Below are 15,578 nucleotides of genomic sequence, written 5' to 3'. Positions count from 1 at the left end.
GAGGTGTTCTATTCATCAAAGGTAAGTACTTTAATATATATATATATATATATATATATATATATATATATATATATATATATATATATATATATATATATATATATATATAATATTTTACTACATCAAAAGTCAATTTACTCCGAAGTTCTCCTTTAAGTTTAAACTTAAGTTTAAATTGTGGCGTTACAGTGCAACAGAGTGCTGTTTGGAACTTTTAAACACAGCTTTTCAAAGGGTCTGTGACACCATGGGTTGGTTCTTTTGGGTTAAAAGGTGCAGCACAGTTTTCAGCTAGGCTTCAGAATTTAAGGTGGAACTAAACACAGGTTTCTGCTGTTTGTAGTGTTGAGTACAGGAGGTGGTGATGTGTTAGAGATGAAGTGTAGATTACCTGCTCTCTCTCTTGTGACACAGTTTACCGCAGACTGTGCTGGAGGAGTTTCACAGTAACAGGAAGTCTGCTATGCTGCTGCTGGTGCAGCTCTGCGCTCAGATCAGCTTTCCGGCTCTCAGAGGAGCGGCGGCTTCAGCGGGACGCGGCTCTTCACCCGGAGAACAACCGTCGGCTACCTGTAGAATAACCGGCGGCTACCTGCAGAATAATCGGCGGCTACCTGCAGAATAATCGGCGGCTACCTGTAGAATAATCGGCGGCTACCTGTAGAATAATCCACACTCTCAGCGCCTCAGCGCGGATTACTTTATTTATTACTTTTTTATATATTTAATAATCATTTATTCTGAGGGCTCGTGAAGAGCGCGTGAGTGAGAAGTTCTGCAGATGATGGATCCTCATAACTATGAGAGCAATGACGGGTCTCTCGCTGCGGGAAACGGACCGGACGAGCTGGACTTTCCGTTCCCTCTTTTCCTCTACAGCCAAACCGGCACTGACCTTCAGCACGAGGACCCAGGTGAGCTTTTATACAGGTGAACCCTTAAGGTCACATCATGTAAAAAAAAAAACTATTAAAATAAAATAATAATAATGCATGGTCACAACTTATTAAAGCGTGGGAACAAAATAATAAATTGGTGCGGATGACTTATTAAGGTGTGGAAACATGATAATTAAGTTGTGGGGACGACTTATTAAGGCATGAGAACAAGATCTTTTAGACCTGGCCATACAAGTCACCCCCACAGCCTAATTATCGCATTCCAATGCTTTAATAAGTCATGATCACGCATTAGAAACTCATTCCCACGCCTTAATAATGTGTTGCCACACTTTAGGATCTTGTTCCAATGCCTTTACCATTTTTTCACTGTGTTAATTAGCTAGCAGTTAGATATAATTAAGTCTTGCAGATGACTTATTAAGGCGTGGAAACAAGATAATTAAGACCTAGCCATATATGACCCCACAGCTTAATTATCTCATTCCCATGCTATAATAAGTCTTGGTCACGCGTTAGAATCTTGTTCCTACGCCTTAATGATGTGTTGCCACGCATTAGGATCTCGCTCCAATGCGTTAATAAGTCGTCCAAACAACTTAATGATCTCATACTCATGCTTTAATAATATGCTCTGATAGCAAAGAACATTAAATAAACAGTTGCATTACATGTTTTAAGGTTAAAAAAAAGCCTTTAAACAACCATTACTTAACATTACCTCATAGACATCATCAGCTAATGTTGAAATTCTGAGATCGAATCAACGTTCATATATTAAAGGTTTCGAATGTTTTCCACAACAATTATAGTATTAGCTAATAGTAACAAGAAGACAGAGCAGGCTATGAGAATAGAATACAAACAAGATGTACATATTTAATGTAAAGTTAAAGTAAAGTGTATATTGTTTATAAAAGTTTAAAATAAGCTTTGTATACTGTCCAATCCTATTAGCTGGACAGAAATAAATAAGTTAATCTCACGTGCAGCTTTCTTATTTATTTATTTATTTATTTATTTCATTAATAAACTGTTTAACTATACAGCTTAACTTACAGCAACATCTTTGTTCAACCAAAAGAAAAAATACCAGTCATTATACAAGTATAATATTAATAACAGCAATAATAATTAAAAGGAAAGAAGCATAAAAATGGTAGCATGAACCTGTGATATATTTAAAACCATTTCCTACCATTGCAAGCCTAATTTGTACTGCATATATTATACTGTTTGTGTGTATATATATATATATATATATATATATATATATATATATATATATATATATATATATATATATATATATATATATATTTATATATATATATACTTTGTGAGGAATTGTATTTCAGATAGTTTACAGATAATTCACTATATACCGAAATTGAATCTTCACAAAAGTGAAGATCTGGTTGAATTTAGAAATTCAGTTTGTGGACAAAAGTCTTAAACTGTTGTAGAACGTCCACAGTATGTTTGTTTTGTTTATTTCTGGTCGGTAATGAGGGATAAGACTCATTTGCATTGCTGTAAACTCTCCCCAGAGAGCGTTGGTTCCGTTTCCACACTAAAATAGCTTTAGTGTTCATGGTGTTCCTTCTTAATCGTGTAACAAATCAACATCCAGCACATTCATCTTATCTTGTCTTGTCTTTCTTTCAAGATTAAAACACTGACCCATGTCTAGGCCTGTCACGATAACAATTTTTGCAAACGTTATGTTGTCCCAGAATTTATTGCGATAAATGATATTGTTGGCATTTTGAGACCATTAAATGGCACTAATATAATGATAACATAATATCATAATAAAGGACTTGCACACTTTTATAGATAATAAACATTTCATTCCTGTTCACGGAGCTTGAACCAAAGTAGGTTTTAGTCATAAATAATATACATATACACGTTCAGCCCCGGTCTGTCCCAGCTGGTCCGCATTGGACCAGTATAAAGACTTAGCCTCAGCCTTTACACAAGAGATACGCTAATGGTGAGAGAAAGGCTGAGGCAACATGAACCTATAAGACACTAAAGTTAAGCGACTAGAGCCGCTCTGGGCCGTTACTATGTTTCTTTAAGTTTGTTTTGGGTGTTGATTTTTCCATTTCTCCTAATAAATGTATGTTTTGAGTTTATTTACTACCTGTGTCTGTGTCTCTCTGCTTCTGCACTAGCGGGTCATGGCACAATATATGTAAATGCATTTTGTAAGTGCAAACACAATGGATGATATCACAATTTTTACAATTATGGAGGTCATGTCCATTTATTGAACGATAAGTCAATAATGTAATTATTGTGACAGGCCTGCCCATGTCATCTTCTGTTGTATCTTGTCTTTAGATGACCTCGACCCTCGGGTACTTGGGCACCTTGACGCTAACCCGTCCTCATCCTTTAACACCCTTCACCAGTCCTCCTACCATCATCCATCTTCTGAGGACCTCAACTCTTATCATCATTCAGAGCTGAGAGACCTTCTTGGTCAATCGCTCTCATCCCAAATGGGAGCTCTTCCAGCCTCCAGTCCCAGGATCGAGATCACCTGCCCTGATCTGCACCATCACCGCGAACATATGCAAACGGCTCCCGTGGACATCAATCGACGGCTCACCGTTCCCCCCTACCAGAACCCCCTGTACAGGGAAAACCTGAGCCCAGCCAGCAGCACCTCCTCCACCAGCTGGCAGTCAGAGGCCTGCTCCCCTCAGATGTCTCCTGCGGCGTCGGTAGCCGATCTTTGCCCCATGCTCCAGGCCATCCATGCTTCTGGCTCACCCCGTACCTCACCCACCACGTCTCCACGTACGAGCATCACAGAGGAGACTTTCCTGAACTACCGTCAGCCCTCCTCACGGCCAGGCTCACGCTCGTCTTCTCCGCAGGGCAAACGCACCTACGAGCAGTACCAGAACCCCAACCTGGTGCCTCAGCGCTCTCGAAGCCCCTCTCCACACTTCGGGAGGGAGGAACAGCCCGAGCCCTATGAAACCCCAGCCAACCTGGACGACTTTGTCGACAGTCTCAACCGACCATACCTGGCCAAACCCATTCCCACCAAGATGTACAGACAGTTGGAGCCAGCCGTCTTCCCGTCTGTTCAAGATGTAAAGCAGGAACCTGTGATGGAGCCTTCCTATGTCATGCCATCGCTTAACTGGCCAAACCAGCTGCCTTCAGGGATGTGCAGGTAAATCACTGGCTGTTAGAGGTCTGAAAATGCATTAAAAGCGTCTTAATGTAGGGACTCAAAGGTACACTTTTCATAATTGTACCCTCAAAGGTATAATATTGGTCTTTGCAGGGTCAGATTTGTTCCCTCTGAAATACAAAGTCTTTCATAACAGCAATAAGTACAGATTTGTACCATTTAACCAGCTAAAAGGTACATACAGTATTATGTATTACTGTACTAATAAACAATATATATTTTAATTGCGCAGTTTTTTATTTAAAAAAAAAAGCTTTTGAGCCATATTCAGTTGATGATAATGTTTATAATTTTTATAATCTTTACTGGCACAAAACCATGGGTACAAAAAAGGACTTTCACTGAAAGGCACTTTTTTGTACCTCAATATAAGGTACAGCCCCAGCGACAAGCTTTGTACTCTTTTAAGTTCAAATCTGTACTCATATTTCTTAGTGTGTAGCCAGGGACTATACATCCTCATTTTTTTTTAAATCTTATATTTGTTCAAAATTTGTTAGAATGGTATTTCTTTAAAGAATAAGCTTAGAATGATTTTAGGGATGTACTGATATTTATAATTTTTTCAGTATAAAAATGTTCTGCATTGTAAATGAATAATACTAATGTCAAAAAGGGTTAAACAAACCAGAACATATATTTTATATTGTTTATAGTTTTATATTTAGATTCTTTAAAGTAGCACCTCTTGCTTAGATATAGACAGTTTTGCACATCTTGGCTGGATTTCCTCAGTCAGCTTTATGAGGTAGAGTCACCTAGAATTCAGGTTTTCAGTTAACAGCTGTGCTGAACTCATCAATAGTTAACCCTTGTGTGGTGTTTTCATTTTTCATCAAATGATGCTAACAAAATATTTTTTCTAACTTAAACTCAATGGCATTGGCTAATTTTTTGTGAAAAACATATATCAAAACACATTTTTGATAAACACACACTGTACACCCCCCCCCCCCCTACACATTTATATTACAAACAGTATGTTTGGCCAAGGGCTAATAAACATTGCTTCATTTGTAAATTTGAAACTAAACAAATTTTCTACTCATATCTTGAGTTTAATTCATTTTCTTTTACATTTTATTAAAAAACTAATAAATAAAAGAGTAGCACTTTTTGAAAGAAATGTAACATAAGAAAGGTAAAGGGCAAATATTAACCATGTAAGCTGTTTATATTGCTTGCAATTTAGGTGAAGCAAGCATGTGTGAAGCATTTTAATGTAAAATTGCTTAATTTTGCTGAATTAAATACAAGTAACAAAGTAAACGAGTAACAAAAGTATGAACACCACACAAGGGTTAATTACTTGAATTTCTTGCCTCTTAATGTGTTGCTAATGTAAGACTATCAGTTGTGTTTTTTGAATAATGTTCTAATCCACATTATGGCAAGAACTACTCAAAGAAGTAAAGAAAAAATATTTACGTTTGACCATCAAAAATGTCATGATGAAACTGGCTCTCATCAGGACTGACCCAGAAAAGGAAGAGCAAGAGTTCCCTCTGTTGCACAGAATAAGTTCATCAGAGTTACCAGCCTCAGAAACCACAAGTTAACAGCACTCTAGATAAGAGCACCTAAAAGCTTTACAGAGTATTTTGGTTTGTTTAACACTTTTAAGTTACTACATGATTCCTTATGTGTTCCTTCATAATCTGGATCACTTCAGTATTCATTTAAAATGTAAAAATAAAAACACTGAAGTTTTATTATTAATCATCACAATTTTATTTGTAAAATAACATCCATTATTCTTTATTGAATGGATGTATTCTGACATTTAGTGAGAGAAACAGCAGTCAAATCATACCTAATTCATAGCTAATGTTGAAATTTAGAGATATAGGCTATATGATGATATACTGTGTATTTCTTTCTTGGTTCTCAGTGTGTCTGTTGTGCCTGGGCCTGCTCTGGAATGGGCTCTGCCCAGCAGCGTCGATCAGTATGAGCTGAGTATAGAGGTTCAGCCCAGACCCTACCACAGAGCCCAGTACGAGACGGAGGGCAGCAGAGGGGCTGTTAGGGCAACTTCCCCTCCAGGAGGACATCCTGTGGTTCAGGTACAGTGGCATAGACAATATTTGTGTGTGGGTGGTACGTGTGAGTGTTTGAGAGAAAGAGAGTGAAAAAAAAGACTGAGAGAGTGGGGATGCTTAACATGACATGACAAAATTATATATATTATATAACTGCTTGAATTTTTGCATCAGGAGTAAAGGCATAAAGTTATCCAAAAGCAGTGTGAAAGACTGGTGGAGGAGAACATAATGCCAAGATGCATGAAAACTGTGATTAATAACCAGGGTTATTTGACCAAATATTGATTTCTAAACTTTATGAATATGAACTTGCTTTCTTTGCATTATTTGAGGTCTGAAAACTCTGCTTTTTTGTTGTTATTTCAGCCATTTCTCATTTTCTGCAAATAAATGTTCTATATGAAAATATTTTTATTTGGAGAAATGTTGTCTGTAGTTTATAGAATAAAACAAGAATGTTAATTTTACTAAAACATAAACCTATAAATAGCAAAATCAGATAAACTGATTCAGAAACTGAAGTGGTCTCTTATTTTTTTCCAGAGCTGTATAATTACTACAGCTGTTGCCTATTGCTGCTGAAATACAGAACCTTCTTCCTGTATTTACTTTATTAATCCCACCTCAGACAGTTCTGACCAATAAGTGGAGAGAACAAGCTTACAGAAACTATGTTGAGGAGCATAGTGCAGAGAGGTCTCCAACATTCTGTAGAGTAAATCACTACAGTCCTCCAAACTTCATGTACTCAACTCAACTCAACTCAACTTTATTTATAGAGCACTTTAAAAACAACAACAGCTGCAACAAAGTGCTGTACATAGCACATTATAAGATAAGAAACAAAATACTAGAAACAATGACAAATTAAAATATAGGTATCCATAAAAAGTTTCAGATAAATCTAAGAACTAAGTGAAGTAAAAGTAAAAACAAAATAAAATAAAAAAAGAACTAAAATAAATAAAAATAAATAAAAAAATAAAAAATTAATTAATTAATTAATAAAACAAGAACAAAGTCTTAAGTTGGGTTAAAAGCCAAGGAATAAAAATGAGTCTTTAGCCTGGTTTTAAACGTGGACAGTGACGGGGCTTGTCTGACATGTAGTGGTAGGCCATTCCACAGTTTAGGAGCCGCAATTGAAAAAGCTCTATCCCCTCTAAGCTTGCGTTTTGACCTCGGCACCTCCAGGAGCAGCTGATCAACTGACCTAAGGTACCGAGCGGGGGCGTGGGGGCAGAGCAGCTCAGTGAGGTAAGGCGGAGCGAGTCCATTTAAAGATTTAAAAACAAATAAAAGAATCTTAAAATTAACTCTAAAATGCACAGGCAGCCAGTGGAGGGAGGCCAGAATGGGAGTAATGTGCTCTCTCTTGCGTGAACTTGTTAAAAGTCGGGCAGCGGCATTTTGCACTAACTGAAGGCGTTTAAGGGAGGACTGATTGACCCCAAAATATAGTGCATTACAGTAATCCAGCCGGGATGTAATGAAGGCATGGATTACTGTTTCAAAGTGCTCATGTGTGAGAACTGACTTCACTTTTGCCAGCTGCCTAAGGTGGAAGAAGCTGGACTTGACTACTGCACCAATCTGGCGATCCAATTTAAAATCACTGTCCATCTTAAAACCCAGGTTAGAAACTGTAGGTTTCACATACAGCGCCAAGGGGCCCAAATCAACAGGGGGGGCTTCACAAGAACCACTGGGACCAAACACCATCACTTCTGTTTTCTTTTCATTAAAATTCAAAAAGTTTAAAGCCATCCAGGCTTTAATGTCATTAAGACATAACAGAAGTGGTTGAATAGAGAAATCGTCTTTCTTCTTTAGCGGCATGTAAATCTGGCTATCATCAGCATAACAATGAAAGGAGACACCATGTTTTCTCAGAATGGAGCCCAATGGGAGCAGATAGAGTGAAAACAGGAGAGGTCCTAAAATTGAGCCCTGTGGAACCCCATATGACAGTGGAGCTAAGGAAGATTCCGAGCCAGCAAAACGAACACACCAAGTTCTGTCAGATAGATAGGACCTGAACCATTCCAGAGCACTACCATAAATGCCCACTAGGTGCTGCAGACGAGAGACTAAAATGCTATGATCAATTGTGTCAAATGCTGCAGTTAAATCCAGCAGTATAAGAATCGCATGGTCCCCTGAATCATTGGCCAGGAGGATATCGTTATAAACCCTAAGCAGCGCTGACTCTGTACTATGTAAGGATTTAAAACCAGATTGAAATATCTCAAGAGTATTATGCTCATCCAGGAAGGATTTTAACTGAGCATAAACTACTTTCTCTAAAATTTTCGAAACAAAAGGCAGCTTGGAGATAGGTCTATAGTTTGCCAATATAGTATGGTCAAGGCCAGGTTTCTTTAGCAGGGGTTGCACTACAGCATGTTTAAAACTAGAAGGCACAACACCAGAGGTCAGACTGCTGTTAATAATGGCCAGAACCTGCGGCCCTATACTATTAATAACCTCTTTAAAAAAGTGAGGGGGTACCGCATCACAGGGAGAACCTGAAGGCTTTATATGACCCACCACATCCTTCAAGTGTGCCAGAGTCACAGGCTCAAACCTATCAAACCTAGGCAGGCAGGGGGCAGAGACAGAGGGGTCAGAGGCAGGAGCTGTGATAGGAGCTCTTGCAGTGGCAACCTTATCAATAAAAAAGTGCAGAAAATTATTGCACATTTCATGGTCTGCTTCCAAGCAGACGGGCTGAGGGGGCTTAAGAACAGAGTCAATGGTTTTAAATAACACCCGTGGGTTATGACGATTTGCCATAATAATGTTTGATAAGTGCTCCCTTTTAGCTTCTTTGATTATGTTCTGATAAGAACGCCAGCTATCCTTTAAAATTTGAAAAGAGACCTGCAGCTTGTCTTTTTTCCATCTGCGCTCAGCTCTGCGACATTCCCGCCTCGCCTCACGAGCTCGTTCATTAAACCATGGCTCAGGTTTAACTTTAGGCTGTCTGATTTTTAACGGAGCCACTGAGTCGAGTATGGTTCGGCAGGATTGGTTGAACCAGGAGCTGAGCTCCTCCGTATGAACAGAGGCAGAGTCAGGAGTGGAGCAGAGCTGATCGAAGGCAGTGGAGAATTGACCGGCAGAGGAGGAATTAAAACTCCGACAGAGCCGAGCGGGAGCGCAAGATTTAACTGCAGCATGGTATAAAACAACATCAAATAAAACAGACATGTGATCAGAAAACCCACTATCACAGATCTCAACGTTTGAAACAGACAAGCCATGAGAAAGTACAAGATCCAGAGTATGGCCATGTTCATGTGTGGGACCCGACACACACTGCTCTAGATTAAAAGAGTCAATAATGTTTAAAAAGTCCTGCACCAGAGGTTTATCAGGACAGCAGACATGAATGTTAAAATCCCCGACAATAAGGACGCGATCGTAGTTTGGCATAAGTCCAGCAAGAAAATCAGAGAAATCGTTTACAAAGTCCTTGTTGTATTTGGGGGGTCGGTAAATAACAGCGCAAAGGACCGGGTCAGAGCGACCCACCTCAAATAAAGTAACTTCAAAGCTGGAAATTGAAGCTGATACAGCGCGCTGTTTACATTTAAAGTCATTTCTAAATACTGTTGCCGTTCCTCCACCACGACCTGACGCCCGCGGGGAATTAAAATAATTACAGCCAGCCGGTAAAAGTTCATTGAGAGCGCTGTACTCACCGGCACTAATCCAGGTCTCGGTCACACAGAGGAAATCCAGGCAGCGAGAGTAAAAAAAGTCCTTCAGGATAAAAGTTTTATTTGCCAGTGATCTGGCGTTCACCAACCCGATCCTGGCAGGAGCTGAGGAGTGGAGTTCGGCGTGTCTGGGAGCCCAGCGCAGCGTCCTCAAGTTGCGGGGATTCACCCCGCGCTGGCGGAGCCGAGGAGAGCAGGAGCGGCGGGGCCGGAGATCTTCGCCTAAGCCGGCGACAGGTACCAGGCAGGTGTTGATGGGTTCCAGAAAACGCCGGGACACGACGAATGGATGAATTAATCCATGTCTTTTTTGAGAGATGGAAGAGGTGCGTGCCAGGCAGAATTTTAGCTTCACCTGTTGACCGCCACGTTTACCGCGACGGCGGCGGCGCTTCCGCCGGGGCGTTGGAGTCGAGGCCCGGTACAGGTGGATTGGTATCCCCGCCAGGGGTGGGGGAAGAGTATTTTGTCCTCCTTGGCAAAACGCACGTATATCACTGAAATTATATCTTAGATCCAACAAAGACTGGCGGTCATACACCAACAAAGACTCAATAAGTGATGTTCCAAAGCTTAACAACACTAACACCACCAAACAGAGAGAGAGCAGACGGCCAGCCACGCACACCGGCGCCATCTTGGATCTCTTTCTAACCATGATACACATCCCACTGAGTGATGGTCCATCCCTTCAGATTAGCCTAAGAACAGTAGAGTGTAAAGAGCTTCATGGAATGGGTTTCATGGCTGAGCATCTCTTTCCAAGCCTTTTCTTACCATTGGACTAATATTTAATTGGACCACCTTAAGCTTTGATTGCTGCACACATTCACTGCAGCATTGTTTCAATAATCTTCTGCAATGTCACATGGTAGAGTCTGACCACTGCACAAAGCAGCTCTTCTCCATCCAGCACATCCCAAAGATTCTCAATGAGGTTAAGATCTGGACTCTGTGGTGAACTCTCTCTCAATCCATGTGTGAAAATGATAATGATCTCATGCTCCCTGAATCCTGAACTCTTTCACAATTCCAGCACCACGAATCCTGACATTGTCATATCTTGGAATGTGTCCGTGTCGTCAGGGAAGAAAAAATCGAATCTATTGATGGAATAACCTGGTCTATATTCAGTATATTCAGGTAGTCAGCTGACCTCATTCTTTCAGCACATACTGTTGCTGAACCTAAACCTGCAGACCAACTGCAGCATCAACTAACCCAACATCATTTACTTACTTTAAATCCAGGTGGAGACTTTTATTTGGCCAATTTGTTAATTCAAAGCTTTAAAACTAGCTGTTTTTAAATGAACCAATTCATTTCAGTTTAGTTTCTAAAAACACTCAAATAACATCACATTACATCACACAGTGTGTGTTAGCCATTTTTTGTGTAGATCTCTTTCAGGATTGGAATGAATTCCCTCTTTTTTCCTGAGGCCAGTGCAGCATTTTCTGCTGATATCATACAGTGCAATCTCTCGTATGTGTGTGTGTGTGTAGATGTGTTTGTGGTGGGGGCTTGCGTGTTTGCAGTGACAGTAACTCCTTGTTATCGAGTTACCTGTGGTGTTCTCGTCTATGGAAATGAAGTTTGGTGTTTTTTTTGCCCGCAGTATCACAGAGTCCATTGCATTGTCTCACACTGCAGTCTCCCTAACAGAGTGCACACACACACACACGTGCACGTACACATGGTGTTGTTCCTGCAGTATCTGGGAATTAGCTCTGTCTGAGAACTACAAAATAATATTGTAGTATATATATGTATATATATATATATATATATATATATATATATATATATATATATATATATATATATATATATATATATATATATATATATACTTTACAGTCCACTTTCCAAAATATCCTTTACATATATACAGTGAGTCCAAGAAGTATTTGATCCCTTGCTGATTTTCTTCGTTGGCCCACTAATAAAGACATGATCATTCTATACTTTTAATGGTAGATGTATTCTTACATGGAGAGACAGAATATTAAAAAGAAAATCCAGAAAATAAATCTAAGGAATATATATTAATTGATTTGTATTTCATGGAGTGAAATAAGTATTTGATCCCTTAGTATTCATTAGCAGTTCTGGCTTTTACAGACCAGTTAGACACTCCCAATCAACTTGTTACCTGACCTGAAGCCACCTGTTCTCACTAATCACTTGTGTGAAAAACACCTGTCCACAGAATCAGACAGATCACACAGATTTCAAGTCTCCAACATGGGTAAAACCAAAGAGCTGTCACAGGACCTCAGAGTCAGAATTGTTGACCTTCACAAAGCTGGAATGGGCTACAAAAAGATTAGTAAGGTGTTGGATATGAAAGTAACAACTATTGGTGCAATTATCAGAAAGTTTAAAGAGTATAACATGACAATCAACAGACCTCGGCCCGGTGCTCCAAAGAAGATTTCGCCTCGTGGGGTGGCAATGATGCTGAGAACGGTCAGAAATCGTCCTGCAACCACTCGGCAGGAGTTAGCAAATGACCTGAAGGCAGCTGGGACCACAGTTTGCAAGGAAACAATTGGCAACACTTTGCGTAACAATGGATTCACATCCTGCAGTGCCCGAAAGGTACCCCTGCTGAAGAGAGCACATGTGGAGGCGCGCCTCAAGTATGCCAATGATCATTTGAAAGATGAACCAAGTTATTGGGTGAAGGTTTTGTGGTCAGACGAGACCAAAATTGAACTTTTTGGCCTCAACTCCACCCGCCATGTGTGGAGAAAGAAAAATGCTGCCTATGACCCCAAGAACACTGTGCCCACCGTCAAGCATGGAGGTGGAAGCATAATGTTTTGGGGGTGTTTCTCTGCCAAGGGTACAGGGCTACTTCACCGCATCACTGGGAAGATGGATGGAGCCATGTACCGCACAATCCTGAGGGACAACCTCCTCCCCTCTGCCAGGGATCTGAAAATGGGCCGTGGTTGGGTCTTCCAACATGATAACGACCCTAAACATACAGCAAAGGCAACAAAGGATTGGCTCAAGAAAAATCACATTAAGGTCATGGAGTGGCCCAGCCAGTCGCCAGACCTCAATCCGATCGAAAATCTATGGAGGGAGCTGAAGGTCAGAGTTGCCAAGCGACAGCCCACCAACCTTCATGATTTAGAGAGGATCTGCAAAGAAGAGTGGGCCAAAATTCCCCCTGGTGTGTGTGCTAAACTTGTGGTTAACTACAACAAACGTCTCACCGCTGTGCTTGCAAACAAAGGCTTTGCCACTAAGTATTGAGTGTGTTTGGCAAGAGGGATCAAATACTTATTTTCCTCATTGAAATACAAATTAATTAAAATATATTCTTTAAAATTATATTCTGGATTTTTGTCTTGATATTCTATCTCTCCATGTTAGAATATATCTACCAGAATATATCTGTTGGTCTTTCAAAAGTGATAAAGTAGTGAACGTGTATTTTTTAAAATGAAAAACGAGTGAATTATCCTAATTGAACCATTACCTGTTAGAGGTAAGGAATGCCACTGGACTAAATATTGATAGAATAATTAGTAATGTAAGGATTTTTGGGGGGTTTTAGACTTCTTTTGGATAATTAAACATGCACCGGTTCAAAATGACCATGGAACACCATTGCTGTTCCTGACAAATGAGCATAATAGGAGGGTTAAGCAAGCTTTGCCAAGTTGTATTAAGCATTACAGCATAAAACAGCTATTTCCTCAAAGCTCTAAGTCTATTTAGCTTCATTTTCGTCAAATACTCCTTCTCTGAATAAAGATCAGGTTTTGCGTAAATGATGATTCAACAGTTGTGTTTTCAACACTGCTGTTAACCTCTGTAGGTGTTTTCACACTTTTAGTTCATTTCTCATTTCTCTGCTCCAAATCAGTTAACGAATTCATTAACTTTCGTTAACTTTCGTTTTCCCCCCTTAGTTTGGTTTTGTTTCACGTAAAGAAAACCGCAAGTGGAACAAAAAAGCAGCAGCTGATATGGCATTAGTTAGTATGTGTAGTAAGTATATGAGTAATGCATCAGGTTAAACTGCAACTGAACAGCCATTTTGCTCAAACATAAGTATATTTGATAGTCAGGTCAAAACGAGGTTGGATCACCTTCTCATCACAAATGAACCACTCTGGAACAGGTTTGGGATGGTTGTGTTGTTTTGGTCTGCACCCAAATGTGATTATTGATTTCAAGCTGCATTAAAAGTAACTGGACTAAAAAAAAGTACTGGTGTGCAAATGCCCTTAAGTCATCCAGACTGACATACATTTGAATTGTGTTAAACATATAGGAGAATGCACACTTAAGAGTCTTGCCCAAGGACTAAGCATGCATCAAATACTCAGCAACCTTAATTATTATGCTGAAAATTGCAAAAAAGCTTTTTTTTCAGACAAATAAGTGATAATACTAATTTATATTATTTAGATTGAAAAATCACAATTTTGATTACTTGATCAAAGCACAGCCAACTGGGATGTTAAAAATGTTCAGTACATAATAAATAGATTTAATTGTAGTTTTTGCTTAACTTAATTGCTTAACTTTAAAAAACTGCATTTATGATATATCAAAACACTTTCACAATACACATATTTTTTAGTGTTTATCAATATATATATCAGTGTTTTGACTCACAGACAAAATACTTCTGCAGTGGCAGATTCTTAAAAACTGCTGTTTATATTTATATACGATACTCAGCCTGAGTATGTTGATTTCTATAAAACATTTGCTATTTTATGTACAGCTGTCGGTGTTATTAAAACTCAGATCATATCCTTGATATTAAATTGTATAAAAAAAAGCATATTCTCAATATAGTAGTTATTATAATAAGGAAATTGTGTTCGGCTTTCGTTATTGAGTCTGTTTTATTTTAGGGAATCTCTACCAAGAACTCTTAATTTGTGTAGTGTGGCTAGCAAACACTAGTCTGCTAAAGGAAAGACCGTATTGACCTTCAGTACATTATATTAACCCTAAATATAAAGAATGAACTGTTTCTACTGTCCAGGGATAGCTTTCTGTTAGAGTTTGGAACATTGCTGTGAGAATTCATCTCCAACTCCCCAATTCATCCCGAAAGTATTGTATGGCGCTCCATCATTCCAGAGAACAGAGTTTCACTGCTCCAGAGCTCAATACTGGGGCTTTATACACTGTAAACCCATACATTGTTTGAACTCAAATGATTTAAGTCTATTTTACATAAAATTGGATATTTCTAAACGATACTCATATATTTTAAGTTAGTTGAACATTTGTGGGCACATATACATTTAAATTCTAGAGATTTATAATAACTGAGTTTAATCTGTTGCCATTGGTAGCTTCTTTTCCATTGGCTTCTGTCACAATCTATTTGCATACTAGGTGTGTCCAACAGTTTCTGACTAACACTCACCATCAGTGTGTAGTGATTCCCCCTGGACTACCTTACAATTAAATCAAGTTGTAATAACTTGATATTTTAATTTATGCTAACTCAAGTTTTCATTCCACATTATTTAAAATATTTGAGTAAACCAGCTGCTTTAAATAAGTGAAGTAAACTCATCTTATCCGGTCTTACAATATAACAAAAATAAAAAAGTTAAATCAACTTCCTCTTTAGTTGTAATAAGTTGATGTTTTAAGTTATGCTAACTTAAGTTTTTATTATCCATTACTTAACTTT

General features: G+C 38.9%; 1 protein-coding gene across 1 annotated transcript in view; it reads left to right on the top strand.

Moving 5' to 3' along the window:
• The first annotated feature begins 541 nt into the window (after nt 1-541).
• The window catches only part of LOC103034389 (nuclear factor of activated T-cells, cytoplasmic 2), a 40,617-nt gene continuing 25,580 nt past the window's right edge, over nt 542-15,578 (top strand). The window contains exons 1-3 of the mRNA XM_022675581.2: nt 542-917; nt 3,255-4,101; nt 6,014-6,188. Of these exons, the coding sequence (XP_022531302.2) occupies nt 785-917; nt 3,255-4,101; nt 6,014-6,188 (1,155 nt within the window). The 5' untranslated portion in view covers nt 542-784. The remainder of the gene's footprint in view (nt 918-3,254; nt 4,102-6,013; nt 6,189-15,578) is intronic.

Source organism: Astyanax mexicanus, chromosome 5 (assembly GCF_023375975.1).
Source record: "Astyanax mexicanus isolate ESR-SI-001 chromosome 5, AstMex3_surface, whole genome shotgun sequence".
NCBI classification, from domain to species: Eukaryota; Metazoa; Chordata; class Actinopteri; order Characiformes; family Acestrorhamphidae; genus Astyanax; species Astyanax mexicanus.
This window is presented reverse-complemented; position numbering and strand designations above follow the sequence as displayed.